This window comes from Eleutherodactylus coqui, chromosome 5, assembly GCF_035609145.1.
Source record: "Eleutherodactylus coqui strain aEleCoq1 chromosome 5, aEleCoq1.hap1, whole genome shotgun sequence".
Taxonomy (NCBI): Eukaryota; Metazoa; Chordata; class Amphibia; order Anura; family Eleutherodactylidae; genus Eleutherodactylus; species Eleutherodactylus coqui.
Window position 1 is genome coordinate 131,024,273 of NC_089841.1, and position 25,108 is coordinate 131,049,380.

At 45.9% G+C, this 25,108-nt stretch overlaps 1 protein-coding gene across 2 annotated transcripts in view; it reads left to right on the plus strand.

Moving 5' to 3' along the window:
* The first annotated feature begins 19,761 nt into the window (after positions 1-19,761).
* The window catches only part of ISOC1 (isochorismatase domain containing 1), a 32,106-nt gene continuing 26,759 nt past the window's right edge, over positions 19,762-25,108 (plus strand). For both annotated transcript variants that reach the window (XM_066603162.1, XM_066603163.1), the window contains exon 1: positions 19,762-20,319. In XM_066603162.1, the coding sequence (XP_066459259.1) occupies positions 20,002-20,319 (318 nt within the window). In that variant the 5' untranslated portion in view covers positions 19,762-20,001. The remainder of the gene's footprint in view (positions 20,320-25,108) is intronic.

Below are 25,108 nucleotides of genomic sequence, written 5' to 3' on the forward strand. Positions count from 1 at the left end.
GCAACCCCCCCCCCGGCACAGCGACAGCCCCCCCATCGCAGCGACAGCCCCCCCCCGGCACAGCGACAGCCCCCCCGTCGCAGCGACAGCCCCCCCATCGCAGCGACAGCCCCCCCCCCGGAACAGCGGCAGCCCCCCCATCGCAGCGACAGCCCCCCCATCGCAGCGGCAGCCCCCCCGGGCACAGCGACAGCCCCCCCATCGCAGCGACAGCCCCCCCATCACAGCGGCAGCCCCCCCATCACAGCGACAGCCCCCCCATCGCAGCGGCAGCCCCCCCATCGCAGCGACAGCCCCCCCCCCCCCGGCGCAGCCCGCCCCCGGCGCAGCGGCAGCACCCCCGGCCCATCACTTACCTGGGCGGCAGGACGGCGGGACAGCTGGGCGGCTTCTTGGGACAGCTGGGCGGCTCTGCACCTTCCTCTAACAGAGGATGGTACAGAATGGCCGCTCCAGCGCGCTCCCGAGCAGTGACAGCTCGTCTGCGCATGCGCAGAAGAGCTGTAGCGGGGAGCACACTGAAGCGGCTCGTGCTGAAAGGAGAAGAACGGACTGCGCAAGCGCGTCTAAAAAAGCAAGCTGCCAGCGAATTTAGACGGAACCATGGAGACGAGGACGCTAGCAAAGGAGCAGGTAAGTGAATAACTTCTGTATGGCTCATATTTAATGCACGATGTATATTACAAAGTGCATTAATATGGCCATACAGAAGTGTATAGACCCACTTGATTTCGCGAGACAACCCCTTTAAATCAGCCCATTAGTATCTGGCAGTTGTGACAGACAAATTGGTAAAAGAAGTGTGCCTTAGCCATATTGGCTGGGCCTTTCAGTGTTTCCCCTTTTCTGGACCTGGTGGTTTTTTCCCTGGGGTGGTACAAATTTTGGCTCATTTATCTCACCCCAGGGGTTTTGTCGGTTAATGATGGAATATATTCTGAGCTGTGCTTTGTGGTGTATACATCAATTGATGCAGCTATTGTTTGCATACAGTGGTACAGAAAAAGGGCTTTACTGGTACACCAAGAGAGTATTTGACTACTTAGATGTAATTAGGATGGCTGTTATCTCATTGACAGGTGTTTTTTCTGATGGGTTGTCCCATTTCCTGAGCTTATTTTGAGAAATGTACCTTGTCTTTGGAGTGGGTAATGCATGACATGGCAGGTATCAGTTCCCTTATTTACTACTTAGATGATTTTTTATGCATTGGCCCAGCCAGCTTGTCGATCTGTCTGATGCTTCTAAAAACCATTGAATGGGTGGCACAGCATGTTGGGGTTCTCCTCGCACAAGAGAACATGTGCCTCATTTTTCTTGGTATAATGCTAGATACTGACAGTATGGAATCTCAATTCCCATCTGACAAACTGAGGTGGAAAGAGTTTTCTGTCAGAGAGTGGCAGGGGCAATAACTGGATGGCTCCCCATGATTGTGTGCGGCTCACAAGGGAGCAAAGAGAAGATTTGGTGGTTTGGGAGGGATTTTTACACCAGTACAATGGTAGATCTCTGATGATGGTTGAGATTGTTAATAATTTTGATGTTAATCTTTTAACAGATGCAGCGGGTGGTAGTGGGTTTGTGGCTTTTTGTGGTGGTCAATGGTGCATCGATGGTGGCTGGACTCAGGGGTGATGGATGGACTCGTTAGGAACTTCACTCTCTTAAAGCAATTTCCTATACTAGTAGTGGTGTAATTTGGGGTGACCGTTTGCGCAATAAAAAGATTAGGTTTAACTGTGACAGAATAAGCGTCATGCAGGCGATCCATAACACGATTGCGTCTTCTCCTATAGTAATTTGTTTGCATAGGTGATTGGTGTTAGAATGTTTTCTTCTGAATGCATGGGTGTTTGCTGTGCATATACCCGTAGTTGAATATTCTATTGGAGACTCTCTCTCTGCTTTTCAGTGGGAGCATTTCCAATCATTGGTACCAGAGGCAGTGGCAGAGGGAAAACTTGCCCTCCCCAGCTTTGGGACTTGGTCTGCGAGTGGTTGAACATCTGATCCAGGCATATCCCACACTGGGTACATTGAGGGCTTATGAGTTGGATTGGAACAGTTGTAAATAGTGTGTGATTGATCTATGTGATGGGGTATCTGACGACAATAGGGTGGGCGTGCTTTTGTGTTTAATAGGAGAAACAGCTAAGGTGGGCTGGTCAATAGCAAGGTCGAATAGATTTGTGTTGGCCTTGGTCTTCGGCTTTCAGTTGGGGGGCCCAGGAATGTCACAAAGTCTTTTTGATTGGCCAAGCCCTGAGGGATTTCTGGAGAGGAAGGGTGCAGTCAGATAGACAAAGACATGTGTCCTTTCGGTTACTGGAGTGAATTGGGGAATAGGTATCTTCAGTCTGTACATGTGAGACAATCTTATTTCGCCTTGCTTTTTCCTTGGCAATCTTTGGGGCATTGAGGGTGGGGAAATTGGTAGCTCTTTCAATAGTGAGGCTAGATAGGGTCTTGATTAAAGACGTAGTGGTTTGTGCTGACAGAATTGAGCTGTGGGTTCAGTGTTCGAAGACAGATCAACTGGGGAGGGGAAAAAAGTTAGAGTTAAGGAGACTCCCAGGAAGGGGATGTGTCCCTTATCCTGCTTATCGAGCTTGCAAGTCGGTCAAATCCAGTCCTTTATCGGGCATGAGGATGGTTCCTTCTAATCCCGGTGTCAGTTTAGGGTGGTTTTAAGAAAAAATCCATTTTGGGGCTGTATGAATCCCGTTATGTATCGCTTTCTTTTTGCACAGGTTCATCCTAACAGAATGCAGATCGGCTTTGACAGGAATGTCACAGTCGTCACGTGGCTGGAATTCAGAGGTATGGTCTGGAATCGGGTATTACCGAAGATGGATCGTTCTGCCTGGTTTGTCCCAAGCCTGTTAGTCCAAATTGCCAGAGACAAAAAAATGATCTACTTGTTATGCTTATCCAAAATGAAAATGAAATAATAAATCTTTACTACATGTATGCAAAAGTGCTAAGACAAGGACAATTAAAAATACAGGAGCAGTGTGTGTGTGTGTGTATATATATATATATATATATATATATATATAATGTGTGCGTCTGTGTGTATATGTGTGTGCGTATTTATGTATGATAGTGTGCGTCTGTGTGCATGTATGTGTATTATAGTGTGCGTCTGTGTGCATGTATATGTATAATATTGTGCGTCTGTGTGTATGTATGTGTATAATAGTGTGCATCTGTGCGCATGTATGTGTATAATAGTGTGCATCTGTGCGCATGTATGTGTATAATAGTGTGTGTCTGTGTTCATGTATGTGTATAATAGTGTGCGCATGTATGTGTATAATAGTGTGCGTCTGTGTGCATGTATGTGTATAATAGTGTGCATCTGTGCGCATGTATGTGTATAATAGTGTGCGCCTGTGTGCATGTATGTGTATAATAGTGTGCGTCTGTGCACATGTATGTGTATAATAGTGTGCATCTGTGCGCATGTATGTGTATAATAGTGTGCATCTGTGCACATGTATGTGTATAATAGTGTGTGTCTGTGGGTATATATGTATAATAGTGTGCATTTGTGTGCATATGTGTATACTAGTGTGCGTCTGTACATGTATGTGTATAATAGTGTGCGTCTGTGTGCATGTATGTGTATATTAGTGTGCGTCTGTGCGCATGTATGTGTATAATAGTGTGCGTCTGTGCGCATGTATGTGTATAATGGTGTGCATGTATGTGTACAGTAGTGTGCCTACCAGTGGGACCACATTGAATGCAGGTAAGTATAAAAATGTGTATAAAAATGCAGAAGTGTCCTTGTGTGCATGTGTATGTATGTGTATGTATATATATATAATGTGAACCTGTCAGTGTATGTATATGTATATATACACTACCGTTCAAAAGTTTGGGGTCACATTGAAATGTCCTTATTTTTGAAGGAAAAGCACTGTACTTTTCAATGAAGATAACTTTAAACTAGTCCTAACTTTAAACAAATGCACTCTATACATTGCTAATGTGGTAAATGACTATTCTAGCTGCAAATGTCTGGTTTTTTGTGCAATATCTACAAAGGTGTATAGAGGCCCATTTCCAGCAACTATCACTCCAGTGTTCTAATGGTACAATGTGTTTGCTCATTGGCTCAGAAGGCTAATTGATGATTAGAAAACCCTTGTGCAATCATGTTCACACATCTGAAAACAGTCTAGCTCGTTACAGAAGCTACAAAACTGACCTTCCTGTGAGCTGATTGAGTTTCTGGAGCATCACATTTGTGGGGTCAATTAAACGCTCAAAATGGCCAGAAAAAGAGAACTTTCATCTGAAACTCGACAGTCTATTCTTTTTCTTAGAAATGAAGGCTATTCCATGCGAGAAATTGCTAAGAAATTGAAGATTTCCTACAACGGTGTGTACTACTCCCTTCAGAGGACAGCACAAACAGGCTCTAACCAGAGTAGAAAAAGAAGTGGGAGGCCGCGTTGCACAACTAAGCAAGAAGATAAGCACATTAGTTTCTCTAGTTTGAGAAACAGACGCCTCACAGGTACCCAACTGGCATCTTCATTAAATAGTACCCGCAAAACACCAGTGTCAACATCTACAGTGAAGAGGCGGCTGCGGGATTTTGGGCTTCAGGGCAGAGTGGCAAAGAAAAAGCCATATCTGAGACTGGCCAATAAAAGAAAAAGATTAAGATGGGCAAAAGAACACAGACATTGGACAGAGGAAGACTGGAAAAAAGTGTTGTGGACGGATGAATCCAAGTTTGAGGTGTTTGGATCACAAAGAAGAACGTTTGTGAGACGCAGAACAAATGAAAAGATGCTGGAAGAATGCCTGACGCCATCTGTTAAGCATGGTGGAGGTAATGTGATGGTCTGGGGTTGCTTTGGTGCTGGTAAGGTGGGAGATTTGTACAGGGTAAAAGGGATTCTGAATAAGGAAGGCTATCACTCCATTTTGCAACGCCATGCCATACCCAGTGGACAGCGCTTGATTGGAACCAATTTCATCCTACAACAGGACAATGACCCTAAACACACCTCCAAATTGTGCAAGAACTATTTACAGCAGAAGCAGGCAGCTGGTATTCTATCGGTAATGGAGTGGCCAGCGCAGTCACCAGATCTGAACCCCATTGAGCTGTTGTGGGAGCAGCTTGACCGTATGGTACGCCAGAAGTGCCCATCCAACCAATCCAACTTGTGGGAGATGCTTCTAGAAGCGTGGGGTGCAATTTCACAAGCTTACCTCAACAAATTAACAGCTAGAATGTCAAAGGTGTGCAATGCTGTAATTGCTGCAAAAGGAGGATTCTTTGACGAAAGCAAAGTTTGATGTAAAAACAATGTTATTTCAAATACAAATCATTATTTCTAACCTTGTCAATGTCTTGACTCTATTTTCTATTCATTTCACAACGCATGGTGGTGAATAAGTGTGACTTTTCATGGAAAACACAAAATTGTTTGGGTGACCCCAAACTTTTGAACGGTAGTGTATATATATATATATATATATATATATATATATATATATATATATAAAAAATGTGTGTGTCTTTGCGTATATGTGTGTGCGTATATATGTATAATAATGTGCGTCTGTGCATGTATGTGTAATAATAGTGTGTGTCTGTGCGCATGTATGTGTATAATAGTTTGAGTCTGTGCGCATGTATGTGTATAATAGTGTGTGTCTGTGTGCATGTATGTGTATAATAGTGTGCGCATGTATGTGTATAATAGTGTGCGTCTGTGTGCATGTATGTGTATAATAGTGTGCATCTGTGCGCATGTATGTGTATTATAGTGTGCGTCTGCGTGCATATTTATGTATAACAGTGTGTGTCTGTGTCCATGTATGTGTATAATAGTGTGCATCTGTGCACATGTATGTGTATAATAGTGTGCATCTGTGCGCATGTATGTGTATTATAGTGTGCATCTGTGTGCATGTATGTGTATAATAGTGTGCATCTGTGCACATGTATGTGTATAATAGTGTGTGTCTGTGGGTATATATGTATAATAGTGTGCATTTGTGTGCAAATGTGTATACTAGTGTGCGTCTGTACATGTATGTGTATAATAGTGTGCGTCTGTGTGCATGTATGTGTATATTAGTGTGCGTCTGAGCGCATGTATGTGTATAATAGTGTGCGTCTGTGCGCATGTATGTGTATAATAGTGTGTGTCTGTGCGCATGTATGTGTATAATAGTGTGTGTCTGTGCGCATGTATGTGTATAATAGTGTGCGTCTATGTGCATGTATGTGTATAATAGCGTGCGCCTGTGCGCATGTATGTGTATAATAGTGTGCATCTGTGCGCATGTATGTGTATAATAGTGTGCGTCCGTGCGCATGTATGTGTATAATAGTGTGCGTCTGTGCGCATGTATGTGTATAATAGTGTGCGTCTGCGCATGTATGCGTATAATAGTGTGCGTCTGCGCATGTATGTGTATAATAGTGTGCGTCTGCGCATGTATGCGTATAATAGTGTGCGTCTGCGCATGTATGTGTATAATAGTGTGCGTCTGTGTGAATATATGTGTATAATAGTGTTCGTCTGAGCGCATGTATGTGTATAATAGTGTGCGTCTGTGCGCATGTATGTGTATAATAGTGTGCATCTATGCGCATGTATGTGTATAATAGTGTGCGTCTGTGCGCATGTATGTGTATAATAGTGTGCGTCTGTGCGCATGTATGTGTATAATAGTGTGCGTCTGTGCGCATGTATGTGTATAATAGTGTGCGTCTGTGCGCATGTGTGTGTATAATAGTGTGCGTCTGTGCGCATGTGTGTGTATAATAGTGTGCGTCTGTGCGCATGTGTGTGTATAATAGTGTGCGTCTGTGTGCATGTATGTGTATAATAGTGTGCGTCTTTGTGCATATGTGTATAATAGTGTGCATCTGTGTGTATGTATATATATATATATATATATATATATATATATATATATATATATATATATAATAGTGTGCTCCACTGGCTGCTATGGGTGACCTTATTACCAATTGGGCCACTGTGGGGTTCACTTTTACTATACTGTCTTACAATTAACAATTAGAATCGGCCCTTTGAAGGCAACCATAAGGCTGATGTGGCCCTCGGTAAAAATGACTTTGACACCCCTGTCCTAGGGGATTACTTTATGACTCTTCAGGGAGAATTTCCATGGCAGATGGATTCTGTCCAAGAAACCTGATGATCTGGACTGTCTAGACCGTGTTATTCTTTTTTTAATCGGCTTCTTGTTTTAGTTTTTAAGCTAGGGTTTTTGTTTTTTTCGCAAGACAATGAAGACTCTTAACATGGGTTGTGAGCTTATATAATGTGGCCTAATTATCAAAAGATTTTCTTAAATATAATGTTATATAAAAGTTTTTTTTTCTTTGCATAATTTGGCCATATTATAAACTAATACCTTGCTACCCTTTTAAAATAGTTTATTTTAAGAACCAGTGTCTACTGTCTTCTTTAAAATGTAATACAAAAACTGTATAGCTGAGGGTAGCGGGGGAGAAAGTGAGAGAATGTTGTTGAGATATATGAACAAAAATACCCCCAGGAAGTCATGGAAGACCGCGTTCATAAAATTCCTGGAACACAGCGGGGGCGTTACAAAGTCCGAAGGGGATGACTAGACATTCAAAATGTCCTAACGGGGTGTTGAACGCGGTCTTCCACTGATCTCCCTCTCGGATGCAAATTAAATTGTAAGCCCCCCTTAAGTCCAATTTGGAAAACTAGTGGGCCCCTACCACCTGATTTAATAAGTCAGGAATCTGGGGCAAGGAGCACTGGTTCTTCACTGTGATTTTATTCAAAGCCACACAAGACCTCAATGTCCCATCCTTCTTCTCTACAAAGAAGAGACCTGCCCCGGCAGGGGACCTGGACGGCCTGATATGACGTTTGGCCAGAGACTCTGAGATGTACGACTTAAGGGCTTCGTGCTCACGCCCAGACAAATTGAAAATGGCTCCCTTAGGGATGGGACTGTTAGGGATCAAATCAATACCACAGTCCTTATGGGGAGGCAAAGTCTCAGACAGGTTCTTGGAAAATACATAATTAAAAACAGACAAATACTCCAGAATAAGTATGGTATCTGATGAAAACATGGATATAGTAGCTAAGTGACTATGACAGGACAACCCCCAATGTATCAATTCCCGAGTGGACCAATCAAATTGGGGATTGTGCAGTGCCAACCAGGGCATGCCAAGCACTACATCAACGGACATCCTTTCCATTACCAAGAACGACAGATTCTCAGAATGGAGAACACCCACAGTGAACTGTAAAATGGGAGTCCTCCATTGTACAACACCTGCAGACAGTGGGGTAGAATCAATACTAGCAAAGCGTATGGGAACCTTTAACGCTGAGAATTCAGTAATCAGAGGTCTGACAAAGTTGCCACACCCGAATCAATAAAAGCTTGACCGGACCGAGTGAAATTCCGGAAGCCAATCTGACAAGGCACCAACAACTTAGGGAGTACCTGTGATCCTAGGCGATCCTTCCAAAAATCGCCTAGGATCAGAAGTTTTCCGCCGGTTCAGACTGATGTTGCAGATGCTTCTGAGGACAGGTCGCTACACGATGTCTGGCTTTCCCACAATAGAGGCAGAGACGATCAGTCATCCGGAACCGTCACCTTTCTCCGGGACTTAGCTGGTCCACTTCCATGCACGGTCTGGCTCATCAAAAATGCCTCCATATTCCTGAAAAAACAAATCAACTGACTGCAGGCAAGCCGAACTCTAGGGTAAGAAGTAGGCCCATGTCTGGGGGGGGGGGGGGGGACCCCAAAGTAAGAACATAATCAATCCAACTTTCTGGGATTCTGAGCCAGATGAGCGGGGCCGCATCCGAAAAAACAAACTACATGCATGGTAAAAAACAAAAATCTTGCTCCTCTCCTCTGAAAACACCCCAGGAAGAGGACACTTGGGCTCAGGAATAGAAGGGGCGGCAGAAATATGCACTAACTCCCGCTGCTCCTGGGCCACCATATGACTGGACATGTCTTGGATTATGACCACCAAATCCTGCAACTGACTTGCGAGGGTACTCATGGCCTCCATTGGAGAGCAGCAAACCTGCTGAGCAATTTTTAAGGGACAGTTATTATGTTACGGTATACTACCCTTGATATGCCAGCCCGGGTTGCCCTGAATCTCACCCACAACCCCTGTCCCTGCCTGCTTGCCTCCACTCCTGGCTAACCCCAGACGGGCAACTGGGCGACGGTCCATACTCTCACTAGGAACCAAGAAGGGACGCTGGTGTACCTGATGGAAGGGTAGAATACTGACAGAAAAGGCAGATGAAAAGCAACCAACACGAACAAACTAATCAGAACCTAGGCAGATGGAAAAACCTGGCAGATGGTAGCAACTATAACAGACAAGCCGATAGAGGCAGGAGACCTACAGAAGCAGACTAGCTAGCACACTGAGGGAAACCAGTAACTGGCAGTGACTGCAAGTCCCTGCCAGACCTTTAAACAAAAGCCTCTGCCCAGGGGCAGAGAGAGGGAGACAGCCCACTCCTAACAGATCATAATGAAAGGGAGCTCATACACGGCAGCTGCACTCACAGGTGCGTGTGCGCATGGCGCGCGCGCCACCAGCACCAAGCTGGCCAGTCACCCGTGCCCCCAGCAGCCGGACAACAAGCCAGGGGAACGCGCCCCGACCGCGGGACCCCGTACACAGCTCCCCCGGGAGGACCAGCAACCGAAGCATGGTAACATAAACAGTGTCGGTCTTATTTTGCATGACAGTTATTCCGTGTAATAAGTCTACAGGTATAGACCTTAACCATTAATGTAAACAGGTTGAACACTAACATTTTTTTTAATAAATAGACAATACATAAGAATAGCTTCTGTAAAAGATTTTAAACAAATAACTATATATATAAAAAATGAGTTATGCAATTCCATCTTGGCCTAGACTCACCGGTTTGTGGAAGAAAAGGCCTGAAGTCAGTGCCACTGTGACTGTGAGGTCATTGTGGTATTTCACAGCTGTGGTCACTGGGGCCCGATACCAATGTGTATAGCTGTTAAAATTGATGGCCTCTAACTGCTGGTTATAGTACCCTGTAGTGGGGTGCTCAACATATCAATGTGCATAAATGGGTCTGTACACATTTTGGGGTGGGAGTGCTGGTGGTGTGGTCTGGGGCGCTGCTGGCTGGTGGCGAAAGTACCGCCACTGATCTATCAAAACTTGTAAGTCATGTGGTGTGGATAGTGGTACTGCAGCCTCCAGCACACATCGAACAGGTCTGTGTTGAAATCTGCATGTACTCTGAAGCACGCCGGATGATGCATGCACCCAAACAGATCTGCCCAGTCATCTGGCTGCCTCTGCTCCAACAATTCCAGCATTCTTCTCTATACAAGAACGCTGGCTTGTGCCACTTCCTGAGTCATAGCAGACATCTGAGAAGCTGCTGCCCTGCCTCTTCTTTGGGGTGTTGGTTCTGCTGGGTCCATAGGCTAAGCCCCTTCTGTGCTGGCCTGACTACAGCTAGGGCCTTCGTCTGTCACCTTCGAAGTTCTGTAGCCGAAGTTGACGGCGAGCTTTGAACATTTGTCGTTTCCATGTTGTTGCGAGTCCCGTGTACAACAAGGAAAAAACCATGTTTAATTTTGCACACCCAACACTACCTGCACTGTGGACTGTTGACGTGTCATACAGACCTAACAGAAGTTTAAAATAGTGGCGGTGCCGCTGTTGAGAAACACGCTATTCACTACAAGATGAAGGCAGCAGCGCAAACCCAAGCAATGTTCCATCTTTTAGCTGGTTATCCACTTATTGTTTCTACTGGCTCCATACTGTGAAAACATGCTGTTAGCCCACCAGTTGTCCACAATGTATGTGTTACTTACTGGGAATCATGAACAGCGGCCAAACAGGGAGTATAAGTATCCTCATTATAGCTGGATATGTATCATATCTGGATTTTGTCTGATGGTTTACATTTGTATCACTGTTATTGTCCCAGACACAATACAACAGGATAGCATTTACAGTAGTTTGGCATATGGTAAGATTACAATTTTGATGTTGAAAGCAGCTTAAGGGATTTAAGAGAGATAGTAGCCGGCACGGCAATGTAATTTACAAGAGGAAGTTTCTATGCTTATGTGAATTAATCACCATGTGGTTCACTTTCCATTTTATGGAGGATGGAGTAGTCCTCCTAACCAGTTCACATGACAAAGAAAAAACATGAAACAGCTGGTTCTCAGTGCCATGTATCAGGCATGTATCAGTGCCATATTGTAATGTTGTTACCAGAATCATTGTATTGTTTCTAAGTATTTTCAGTCTATACATACAGTAAGAGAAGGTTGATGCATCTAGTTTTCACACCTTCCTTGATCAAGGTAGCAAAAAAGATTCTAGTTCTAAATAATATACTGTAGAAAAATGATGGTCTTATAAGCATCCAATGCCACCAGTAATCCACAATCTGTGTGGCTGCAGTAATTTGATGATAGAGTCTGTCAGTGCCTTCTCCTCCCTGGTCCTATCTCCTCTTAGTGTTCTGGAGAGGACTGGATCAGGGAGGAGAATTATTTGACAGGCCCTATCATCCATCTGCCACAGCTGGGTGCAGAATGTGACCAATTAATGGGGTTAAGGTAGGCTTAGTGAAGGTAATCCAGGTGAATCCCTCAATGGGCCCCAAGCTAATATAAGAATACAAAGATAAGAAAATGCTATACTCTTTTCTCTTGCTTCCCCAGCCAATCAACTCCACGTCAGCCTTTTCTTTGCATGGTAGAGCGATCACGGTGCTAAAAGGCACATGAGCGCTACAGCCAATCCCTGCCCTGTCTACAGCGGTCACGTGTCTCGTCGTGTACACTGCACTACCCAAAAAGAAGGAAGTACTGAAGTAGAGCTGATCAGCAAGGAGGCAAAAGAAGTGAGTAGAGTATTTTCTTATTTTACAGCATAAGGGGACATAATGGGTCAATATTACTGATGGGGGTCACAGGTAGTATTCTTACTGATGGGGGTATTAGGAGAAATGTATTACGGATAAGGCATAATGGGGCAATTATTACAATATGGGTGTATAATGAGGCATTATTACTGAAGGGGCCAATAAGTGGCTTTACTGCTGACGATGGCCATAACAGGGCATTATTATTGTATAGGGCCAAAAGCGGGTATTTTTACTAATGGGAGCTATAATGGGGCATTATTACTGTGTGGAGGCATGAAAGAAGGAATTATTACTGCGTGAATGGCACTAAAAGTGGCACTTACTGTGTGGAGCCTAATTACTATCTGGGGCCCTATGGTTGGAAAGATTGTAAAAAGGGGTGGAAAAGGTAGGGAGAGTGTTGGAAAGGCAAGGAGACAAAATGCCTATATGTCAAATTTGGCAAGGACAAGTTGTATTCGGGAGAAGTCATAATGGCCAAGCAGGTTGGGCCAGAGTTAAGGAGACACGAGCCACCCTGGGCTGGAAATCCAGTGCATGTTTAGGGCTGCCTGGCTATGCTCTTAATACTCTGGCTACTGGAAGGGGTTAATTTCATTGATACACACAAACACACACTGGCTGCCATCCGAGTTTCTGATGCTGGGTGCAATGTTGCACAGCATAAGCTTTCCACTCCTTCCTTCCACCCCTGGCTCTTGTGCTCATAGTACATTGAGTGCCATGGTTGGGGGAAAAGGAGTGAAGAAGTTATGATGTGCAAGATTGCACCCAGCATCAGAGTTCCAGATGGCAGCCAGTGTGTATTTGTGAGCATTAATGAATTTAACATCTACCAGCTGCCAGAGTATTAGGAGTGAGGACAGGCAACCTTAAGCAGTGTATTAATGTAGACAATCTCTACCAACGTCCACAGAGGAGGTGCTATACTATTTAGAGCACAGAGGGGGTCCTATTACTAGCTGAAGCCACAGAGGATGGGGCGGGGGGGGGGGGGGGGGGACTGTTACTATTTGGGGCCACAAAGGGGGTCCTACTACTATGTAGGGGAACCCAATGGGATCCTATTACTAAGTGAGGCCACATAGGGCACCTTATTACAACGTGCAGCCACATACAGGGTCCTAATTCTAAGTAGAGCTAGTAGAGGGTGACTCTTAGTAAGTGGGATCACAGCATGGACATTATTACTATGAAGTGGCCACTGAAAAGTTGATTAGGGCTTGCAGCAGAAGGATGGACAATGTATTTAGAGGCGATTTGTGGCTGCAGGAAGTCTCAGTGGCGATTTGGGTCCAACGAGAAGAAAATAGAATACAGACAACATCACCTGTGATGACTACAGGTAACTGCACTGTAATCACTATCATTGTGCAGAGCCAGTATTTGAGGTCATTGTATAGTAACTGTATTATTTAGAGTAATACTAGAGCTGAGCCACTGTATCCAAGGCCGGTCTCACCCGGCCATATGCGTAAAACCCTACAAGCATCACACAAGGTTTTACCCCTCTCATTCCAAACAGCGGCAAGGGGCGGAGAGGAGACGGGAGCTCAGCTCAATAGCTCCCACCACATTCTGCCTCCTCCTGTTGCAGAGAGTTCGCCGGGGAAGGGAAGGGGGAGACAGCTTAGCAGTCCGGCGGCATATACGCCGAGCCCGTGCATCAGATGGTAGTGTATATCTGCCACCTGTGAAAACGCCAGCCGATATACGCTTGTGTGAATAAGCCTTTAAATCCATATCTTTGGTGTAGATTTTGACACAGATTTTGAGCGGATCAACAGTAGACTTCACCTGTACAATTACAGGGATGACATTTTCTGCGGATATGCACCCAAGTATGTGCAGATTTGCTCTGGATTTTTTCCTCTACACAAAATCTGCAGCAAATCTGCGACATAATTACATGCAGATGATTTGCTGTGGATTTTGGTGCAGTTTTCATCCCTTTCAACTTGAATTCAATTGAAAGAGTTAAATCAGCTGCAGATCAATATCAAAATCTGCGCCAAATCAGCTGCATGTGAATGCGCCCTAAGGGTGGGCTGCTGCTTATGGGCCAATGTTTTGTGCTTTCTCTCAGGCTAAAATTTGCCGTCCAGTCCCAGGTTATGGCGGTCTGTGCCAAATGGAGAAGAAAAGGACAAATCAATGACTCCAGTGGGAGGTTACATCACCTGTGATACAATGGTACTGTAATCACTTATGCAGTCTACAGTCACTACCCCTGGAGTAGTTTCCTTTAGGGCTAATGCCCACGACTAGCTTTATTGCGCATTCCCTGCTGCGTAAATCCGCGTTGGAAGAACGCAGCTATTAGGTTCTATTGAACCTAATGGCTCAGTCCTCACATGCGGGGTTCTACTGCGGATTTACGCCACAGGAAAACAAGTTGCGGCATGTTATATTTTACCGAGTTTTTCCGTAGCGGGAGGTGTCCATTAATATAGTATTAATGCGGTAAAAAGCGCGTTTTTCCACTATAGTCAGCTGGGAATTTTTGTTTCTCCCCGCCGGATTTCCACGGCGTAAAATTGCATGGGTATATCACTCCGTCTGTGGGCAGGAGGCCTTAAGAAAGGCAGACGCATAGATGAGCAATGGACACTGAGACGCAGCAGCAAGGTTTCAGGCAGGAATCATCAGGACATCCTCTCTCTTTTTTTTTTTTATTGGGTTTAATATCGAGTGTTTTGTTTGTCAGTATTTTGGAGGACTAAGGGTGCCTGTCCACAGGCGTGATCACGACGGCCGACGCTTCCTATAGCATTGCTGCGAATTGCCCCGATCAGATAGGGCTGACTGGTGGAGAATCAGCGGTGGACAGGGGGCCTTACTATCTTAGGTGCATTTATAGGTACTTCATAGTTGAGTTTATCTGCTGCGCCATTCACTTAAAAAAGGAAATTGCATGGAATGGAAGCAAACTTAACGCTTTCCGTTTTCAATTGCACATTGTTTTCAAACGGATTGCCGATTGCAACTTCCCGGAAGTGATCCGCAGGTAGCTTGCGCATTCACGAACGCGATATCTGGCCGAGTTTCACGCTCCGTTGTGTGTAGGTAGCCTTAGGACTCATGCCCACGAGCGCCGCGGGAGTACCGCGATTAAAAACAAAAAGTGCCTGCTGGTGATCACGGAATTCTGTAAAATTTGTAAAATTCCGTCTGTGGGCATTCACCTTTAGGGGAATGTTTCCACTGCAAATCTAAGGGCATGTGTCAGATTTCCCAGATATATGCAACAGATTTAACTCTTTGCATTATTTGTTTAGTTTACTTTATTCAATAAATGAATAATGCTGGTGATGTGTGATTGTATCGCTTTTAGTCCTATAGATGGCAATCCACATATAGAATAATAGCACATACTACATAAACTAATAGGGCAATAGAAAGAAAAGAAGGGGAATGACTCTCCCACTCTGTCCTATCATCCTCCATGTTAAGCAGCTCTGCACAGAATCAGTTCTTTACTCCATAGGGATCAATGATCTGCCTCTTCTGTGGTCGTAAGTACTAACTGCAAAGACCCGCGGCCGTAGCTTCTGCCCCCCACCATAAGCCAGTAACCTGCAGTTTAGGTGATACTCCAAACTGTGAGTTTCCAGCGGTAATCCTCTGTGTTTAGTGTACTCTGAAGCGCACAAATATTATTATTTCAATGTTCTATCTGAGGTTGTAAAGTGCTGCTTTCTAAACTGCCTGTCCACATAAATCAGCCGTGTTAGGGCGCTTTCACACGGCAGTTTTTATGTTCAGTTTTTTGTGAGCCAAAACCAGGGGTGGAGAAAAAGTATAAATGGAAAGAGTTGCAGTTCTTCTGTATTTTGGACCTACTCCTGGTTTAGGTCGCCTGCACACGAGCGGAAATTCCGTGGCGGGATTTCCCGCGGAATTTCCGCCACTGGAAGCTGCCATAGGATTGCGTTAACAAACGCAATCCTATGCAGACGGCCGCGATTTGTCCGCGCGAAATCTCGCGCGGCAAAGAAATCGCGGCATGCTCTATTTCTGTGCGGGGCTGCGAAAATTCTCGCAGCCGCATCCGACCTGGCCATCTGCAGGCGCCCTTAGGCTCACAAAATACTGAACATAAAAACTGTCGTGTGAAGGCGCCCTTAAGCCTCATCTAGTTGTCTGGTACTACACTTCTGTTATTCCACAAGAGAGAGTTTACATTCTTCTGCGACCCTATTGTCCGGCATGTATTTCCAGTAAGGCTGGGTTCACACAGGGCGGATTTGCGTAGAAATTCCGTGTGGAATTTTGCTGCAGCAAATCCGCCTGTGGCCACTAATCCCAGGATTAGCCAGCCATGTGGACGAGATTTGTCAAAAATCTCGTCCACACAGAACGGCCAATTCGTCGCAGCAAACTGGCATTAGCCGGCGCTGCGGCACGGATTCCCCGGCCGCACCTTTTCAATTTTTGTTTTTATATTTATTGCGGCCACGGTCCTCTCTATGGGAGCGCTGGCCGCAACGGAAAAGCACACATCCAAGCTGCTCCAAAACTAAACCGCAAGATTTCCAGTGGGATTCTGCCCTGTGTGAACCCAGCCTAAAGAGGGTTTCCAGACTGGAGATTGATGACTTATCCTCTGGTTATGTCAGGTCTGCTCAGCATACGACTTGCGGGCCACATGTGGCCCTGCAGAGGATTTCCTGTGGCTCGCAGACTGTAACATGAAAGGGGAAAACTACTGTGAGGCTGTCAGAGGTTCAAATTCCCCACCTCCAGAAAGCGCTGGCTGTGATTGGTTCTCGAGCGCCGTAACTCAGCCAATGAGAGCCAGTGCTCAATTAACCAATTACAGCCATTCACTTATTTTCCTTGAATATCTGTGATTGGTTCATCAAGCGCTGGAGAGCCAATTACAGGCAGCACTTCCTGGAGGTGGGGAATTTGAACCTCTAATCTAGGAAGAGCTGGCAGAAGACTAAAGACAAGTGTTGGGGAGCTGCAGAGAAGGCGCTAGGTCTTATTTTTGGCTGTATATGGAATCCGCTTGCGGAGGCCCGCTGCAGAACCCAGCTTTGAGCCAAGTTGTGGCCCTGCGTGCGGCCGCGTAATGTACTGCGCATAACTGCATACTCGCACAGGTGGTCATGTGCAGTACACCTTTTTTTGTTTGTTTATATTTCCTATGCCGTCACTTAGCGATGTATATGGGCTGTAGCTATATCTGTAACCATAGAGCACAATTGATTCTATGTCGCGGATATCCATGGTAAAACAGAACATGCTGCGTTCCATTACGTAATTCCAACCCGCTTATGTGTGCAGCATTGTGTAATCCAATGCATTTGATTGATCTGCATATTACCGCGGATCTAATGCTTGCGGAATCCACTATTCCTATTTGGTCGTGTGAGGTAGATCGCTACTAGAGATGAGCGAGCGTACTCGGAAAAGCACTACTCGATCGAGTAATTTGCTTTATCCGAGTATCGCTGTGCTCGTCCCTGAAGATTCGGGTGCCGGCACGGAGCGGGGAGCTGCAGGGGAGAGCGGGGAGGAACAGAGGGGAGATCTTTCTCTCCCGCCCGCTCTCCCCTGCTCCCCACTGCGACTCACCTGTCAGCCGCAGCGGCACCCGAATCTTCAGGGACGAGCACAGCGATACTCGGATAAAGCAAATTACTCGAGCGAGTAGTGCTTATCCGAGTACGCTCGCTCATCTCTAATCGCTACCTTTTTTTATTCCATTGGATAATGACTACACGTGACTGGGGACCGCTCAACGAGGCCACCGGTCACTGCTCCAGGATCTTTTAATTTCCCGAGCTCCCTGGCTTCTGCACGTGTCCGACATTTTGCCGGTGTGTGCATGCGCAGAAGCCGTCATAAGCCCGTGGAGGATGTTCGCATCGGGGTTCAAATGTGGGGACCTCCGGTAAGAAGTTTCATCTCCCCTCGCATCGGTGATGGGAGATGAAACTTTAACTTTTACGTGATCGCCGTTATCCATTGCATAAGGTCGATCATGTGACCGCGGACCCTCGTTAAATCTCCAGGCTCTCGGCTACCTTTTGGAGATTTTAAACTTCCTGGGCTCTCTTGGCTTCTGCGCATGCGCCAGACATTTTGCTGATGGCACGCATTCTCAGAATCCAGTGACCGGTCCTTGCAGGACCAGATCACCGCGGGACATCGCGGAGGCCAGAAGTGAGTAGTTTCATCTCTCCTCACTGATCGGATCCGTCAGGAGAGATCAAACTTTTAATTATTTTTTTTAAACGTTCATGCGATTGCCTAACTGGGGACTGCACGCTGCGGCCGCCCATGACAGCTCCAGGCCTTCATCTACCTCAGTCAGGAGCTGTCACACTCCCCAACCCTTAGAATACAGGCCAGATAACCAAGACGTGAAACCACATATGGGTGGTCACTAAAGGGTTAAACACACTGCATGGCACTTGCATGTCGTGTGATGTGCATGCGTGGTTTCCCTTTGAAATCAATGTGGAACACTTCCGGTTCTATATCGCGCATAAAACTTACGTGGGAGGACCGGAATTTCACAGTAGCAATCGGAGGCGTTCTTGCCTGAAAATCGCCTTGCATCAAAAGGTAAAACACACGTTGCTGAGCACAATATCTTGGCGCGATATGGCGCTTGCCCGTGTGCAGTTAGCCTGACTCAGACTTCACACCCGTGTTAGGCCGAATGCCCACGGACGGATTATCACGGCGGAAATCGCAGTCAAATACCCCCGTGAGCACAGTAGAAGTACTACGAGAATCCGTATTACCGCCCAGCGCCGGTGCTTCATGTGCTTTACTGCGCATACATGCCCTCTCGCCAGGCGAGACGCTTTCGGTGGATCAGAGAGGTGAGTATGGGGTCTCTGGGGGTCTGATTTCGCTGTGAGATTTCGCAGGCGGAGTCCGACCGGGCTGTGGGCAGGAGGCCTTAGAGCTTCATTTGGGACTTCTGTCTCTTTGTTCTGTTTTTGAAGAAGAGAAGCAGAATGAAAAAGGAATTAAATGTTTTCATGTTTTCCCCATTGCTTTCAATCACCGTTCAAAAGAACGTAAAGCAAATGGAATAATTTCCGTTCGCTTCCGTTCCATTACCTTTCCGGGTTTTTTTTACGGAAAAATAGCACAAGTGAATTTTTCCCCCCAGTTTGTGAATACAGCAGTTTGGTACTACTGTTCCTTCTCCATACTTATTCCATAATGCCCATTGGCGTTGTTACATGAGCCCTTTAGCCAGTATTCACGAGCAATAAACCAGTGCTGTTCAAAACGGAGTACGTTTGTGGCATAGGTTGTGTCAAACATCTGTTTGGCGGCCGTGTCTCACGCATGCAGACCCCTTCACGGAAAGGTGTGATGGTTCAGTAGACATAAGGGGAGATGTACAAAACTGTACTAATGAAAACCTGCCTATCGCTTGTAGCAACCAATCACAGCGCAGCTCTCACTCCTCCTAGCGCGCCTGAGAAGTGAAAGCTGCCCTGGGATTGGTTGCTATGGGCAACAGACCGTTTCTGTAGAGACAGCTTCCATGAATCTGCTCCATCACCTTCATGCAGGTCAGTTCTCATAGGAAATCACACAGATATGACAGAGTGATGGAGGGCTGCTCGGGTTCGTTAATGAGAGGCAGACATATGTATAATGAGTGTGTATATACGGTATAAATATATATAGGCAACAGGTATTCCTGCGAGCAACAGGAAGCCCGGCCGCCACCATGTAGCTAGGTGCAGGAAGCCGCCTCCGGTGACGTCAGCAGTCCGCGTGACATCACTACGCCCCTTGTGTTACGCCCGGACACGAGTTTGTAGAGCAGTGCGGGTGGTGGCGACTGAGGTGTCCCGCTCCAGCCGGAAGGGGCGCTGCGGCTGTGGAACTACAAGTGCCATAGGTCCTGCTAGTGGTGACCAGCCACCGTCAGCTAGCCCGCCCCTATTCTGTGCCCCTCCCCCTCTACCAGGAGTGACAGTAGGAGGGGCAGTAGTAAGAGTACGGATAGCCCCCATTGCCGCAGCGCCCGGTGATGAACATGGCAGAGCAGCCGGCGGTGTGTGCGGCACAGGTGACCAGCTGCCCGGGCAGCCAGATCAACCACAGCGGCGGCGGAGTGCCTGTCCTCTTCTGCTTCTCCGTGTTCGCCCGGCCTTCCTCCGTTCCGCACGGCGCCGGCTATGAAGCGCTGATCCAGAAGTTCCTCAGTCTGTACGGGGACCAGATAGACATGCACCGCAAGTTCGTGGTGCAGCTGTTCGCCGAGGAGTGGGGCCAGTACATAGACCTGCCCAAGGGCTTCGTGGTCAGCGACAGGTGCAAAGTGCGCCTGGTGCCCCTGCAGATCCAGGTGAGTGGCGGCACTGCCAACAGCACCCACAATGCGGACTGGCACTAGGTGGGCAGCCTACTTGCCATGTTAACTATTGCAGACAGTTTTTGGATATGAAGTTAAGAATTTACAAAGCAGTGCAGTATTCCCCATGTCTCACCTGGTATCATCAGGCTGGCAATCTACCGTGTAGAGGGGTTTACAGAAGGGCATTGCTTGTGCCAACTTCCATGCAGTCTTGGCAACTTGTGCTGGAATTGGACACGTTTGCTAATGTTACAAACTCTAGAAGAATATACTTTTAGGGTATGTTCGCACGGGCGTTAGTGACTTTAGTCTGTACATTTTTTTTTTTTTTTTTTGCTTGTGATTTTGTTTGTTTTTACCCTTTTTTTTTTTTCTATTTCCACATGATTTCCTTGTGGTTTTTTTTCACATGCATATCAAAAACCCTTCCTAATTCTTTTTATATTTGGTTACATGCTTTTAAACCAGATCGCACTCGCATGATGCAAGAGCAGCCCGCTTTTTTTCTTTTTAACTCGCATAGACTTGAATCAATGACTTTTTTTCTTGTACAAAAATTATGCCAAAATTTTTTGTTACTACTTGTACACTGACAATATTAGCATCCATGTTTTTTTTTTCTTTACTAAAAAATTGGACTAAGTTGGATTCTTCGAGTAAAAAAAAAAATTACAGCATGTCCTAATCTGATTCTTGGATTAAAAAATGGCGCATGTACATCTGACAGCACATGCATGGTATATCCGTATGCTGTTTGATGCCAAAGAATATTGGGCACAACTTAAAAATTGTCTGTGTGCAAGAAGCCTCAGACTGTTCTTCCGAGTAACATAGAAAGCCCATGTGCATACTGTATACCCGCGGCTTCTATTACAACGTCAGATCAAATTGTCAATCCAAAAATCTGTGAATGTAAAGGGGTGAGTTCACCTCTGCGTCTGCTGATCAGCTCTTGTTTTCCCTTTTTTTTTTTTCTATTAAGAAACGGATGCAAACTAATTAAAGACCTCACCCCTAGAGAGCAATACATGTCTTTGCTATCAAATGGGTTTCCAATGAAGTCTACTGTGTTTGCTTTCCAATTTTTTTGCAGTGGGAATAAAGCTCGGCCTGCAGCTCTTCTTTTTTTCCTTTGCAGAAAAACAAAAACTAAAGCTTTTTTTTTTTTTTTTTCATTGAAATCTGTGACAGACATAAGACAGAATGCCTGACTTAAAACCATCCTGTCTTCCGTTTTGAACGGATCCGTTATTAAAGCTGCGTTCAGACGGAATGATGATCGTTCCAAAGTTCGTTCAAATAAATGAAATCGAATGATACCCGTTGAGTTTAAACGCGAGCCAACAACTGAGTGACGAATGAAAACTGTTCATTCGCTTTTCATCATCATTTAGGTCCAGCCTGCATATAAAGTATCGTTGGCTCGTTCTTTTCTCGTTGCATTCAAACGCCCCCTGCTCAGCGATGATCTGCCTGTCTAAACATTCCGCGTGAATGAGCTGCTGATGCCACGCTCTTGTTTGCGCGAGGATTGTGCGTTTCTCGAGAAGATGCACAGACAGTGCTGATAAACCTGCATGATGAGAGGGAGAAGCCTGGCCACTGACAGGTTAACAAACAGATGTTTAACACTAACAATAACACATTGTAGCTAAAGTCACACTGATACATCTGTTTATTTATCTTCTAAATGGATCCTTTTAAACTGTTAATAAATGTATCCGGTTCTTCAGTTTGCAGTCAGTCCTAATTCGGTTAAAAGGACTCAAAACACAGATGTGACTTCACCCTCAGGACTGTTCACACTGGCATCAGGACTTCTGTGTATAATGGGGTCTTTACCAATGTAGTGTGCCACATGCAGACTGATTCTGGCAGAACTATTGGGTTATTAAGGGTGGATTCACATGTGTAATTGTAAGCCATGGACATGCGGATTTGCCATGGACTTGTTGCGGATTTCAAGCTGCGCAAATCTGCATCAAAATTCGCAAGTAAGACATGCAGATTTGTCGGTGACAAAATTGTACCATGTGTGACTCCAGCCTAAGGCATCTGCAGGGGGTCTGGTATTTTGGATGGTAAGAATGGTGATGCAGACTGCAGTATTCTTGCTTTCGATGCCATGGAGCCAGATGGACTGGGATTAACACCAGTGTGAAGAGAGCGTCATGTTTAAGGCATTTTCGGATGTTTGAAGAGTGCCACAGAAATATGACGGCTAATGGTTCTTAGTGATCTGTCGCTTTATATTTGTCACATGATGTTAGATATTATAAAAGAGGAGCAAAAAGCTGAGAGAAAATTAAATTGGGACATTTAATAGGTATACAGTAAAAGAGAGCAGCGTCTCACAAATGGGAAGATACACAAACCCACATATCATTAAAGACTCCATGCACTTTCACTTCGGAGCTCTCCTGCTCTGTTGGCTCTTTCCAGCAGCTGGTGACAGCCCCGTATAGCGCTATACAAGCTCTATACAACTGCTAGAAGGAGCCGAAAACTGCCAACAGAGCAGGAGCGCTCCGAAGTGAAAGCGCAGGTAGTCTTTTAGGGGGGGGAAAATGGAAGTGTCTCCCCATACTACAGTAGTCGCTGTGGGACATTCGACCCTTGGCGGTACACTCATACAGTGATCCATAATGGCTCACGTAATGCAGTGTCAAATAATGGGGACACAACACTCTATTTCACTTTGGAAAAAAGATGCTGCCTGGACCTTATGAGCTGCCACAGGGTAGCTGCCCTGCCTGGAACCTGCCCCTGTACAAAGAATGCCCTAGGTCAGTGATGGCAAACCTTTTAGAGACAGAGTGCCCAAACTGCAATCCAAAAGCCACTTATTCACACAAAGTGCCAGCACAGCCATTTACATGGGACAATTATTGCTTGAAATTCTTTTAAGCGAACAAATTGGGAATGATAATCGTACAGTGTAAATGCCAAAAACCAAAAAAAAATAAAAATTGCTCACTATTCATTCGCAGTTTGTAACCGTACAGGAGCAAGCACCACTGGGGCGCACTGTTGGGCATTGTTTGCCTGACAGCTCATCCTGTCTAAATGGGGCAGAACTCTGCCTGTTTAAATGCTCTACATGAATGCTAATGACCTTATCGGTGTCGTCGGTAGTTGTTTATCTGACTGTTGTGTGCAGGGGCGGTGGCGTGCATGCCCACCCACAGAGAGAGCTCTTGGAACGCCCTTTGGCATGCGTGCCATAGGTTTGCCACCACTGCCCTTGGTTGTCACTGCAGCATCCAGATACCTTTTGCCTTGCGTAAAGGGGATCTATGATGCTTCAATTTGGCGCCAATATGCCCGCAATTGGGCCTGAACACTAATCCATATCACAGGCACATGAGTGTGCCCATAGTACTCTCGTGGTTCCCTGGCCTTAGATTCATATGCTGCAGATTTCTGCAAGTGTCCCATTCATCCAATTGTGGCTTGCAAACAGGCATGTGCGGCCCAGTGAAATAACATGGTTCAGATCAATGGAACCGGTTTTCAGTCGCATAAACGTCTGCAACATGAAGTCTAATCCAGAGTAGGAAGGGATTTTTGCAATCTGAAAGAAATGTGATGTAATATGTGGGATCTGTTGCTGATTTTTGGGATGGGATTTGCCTTGAATAGATGCTGTCATTGAGAGAAATGAGACTTGGTGCGCTTCCAGCATGCTGACGCCAAGCAGCTCACCTCGCTCCCTTCCTCCTCTCTCCTGTAAGCATGCCTCAAGGAGTCTTGGTTGGCTTCTTCAGTTCTGGCCGCTGGAGGCATCTTGCATTCTGTGTTTTTTGTACATGCTGTGCACTGAAAGTTCTGGTGTATGCTTAGTGACTTACTCTGGGGTGCCACGTCTAGAGTAAGGTCACATGTATGCAACGGTGCAGCGACTGAGGGATCGTGTCCGTAACGCTATTCATGACCTACTACCCCAGATTGAGTCACTTGGAATGCAAGATGTCTCCAACGGCCAGAGCTGGAGACACAAATCGGGTGGTGTGTTTACAGGAGGGGGAAACCCTGAACCAGAGAGGAGGGTGAACCGCCCATTGGACTGACAACCCATCAATAGCGTACTGTGCAGGAAGTACATCAAGTCTCAGACTCATCATGGCCACATTTAAGAAAATAAAGGTACTATTTTAATCAGCAATAGGTCTTACATCTTGCGCTGCGTTACTTTTAGATTGCAAGAATGATGAGACCGACTTGCTTTAAGGTGACAATGGCTCACTTTGCTACTGGGACCTGTGTGTATGTGGATATTACAGGGAACCTGTCACCAGCTAGGAGAACCATAAACTAAGTTATGGTGCTTCTAGTTTAGGTGATGTGGAGCCTCGTTCAGTCGCCCGTTTCTGTTGTGTCCCCAGCAAAGTTAGTGCGCACGTTTTTCTGAAAGGTCACGCTGGATGTACACATGCTGATTTCGCCGAGGACATCACTGGAATGGGGGCAGAGGTGAGTATAGAAAGAGGTGCCCTGTGCTCCACATCACCTAAACAACCGGTATGAGCATTGTATGGTGCTTATAGTTCATGACTAGAAATGAGCGAGCGTACTCGCTAAGGCAAATTACTCGAGCGAGTATTGCCATTTTCGAGTACATGCCCGCTCGTCCCAAAATATTCGGGGGTCGGCGGGGAAGATCGCTCTCTCTCGCTCCCCCATGCTCACTCCCGCCGGCCCCTGAATCTTTTGGCACGAGTGGGCATGTACTCGAAAATGGCAATACTCGCTCGAGTAATTTGCCTTAGCGAGTACGCTC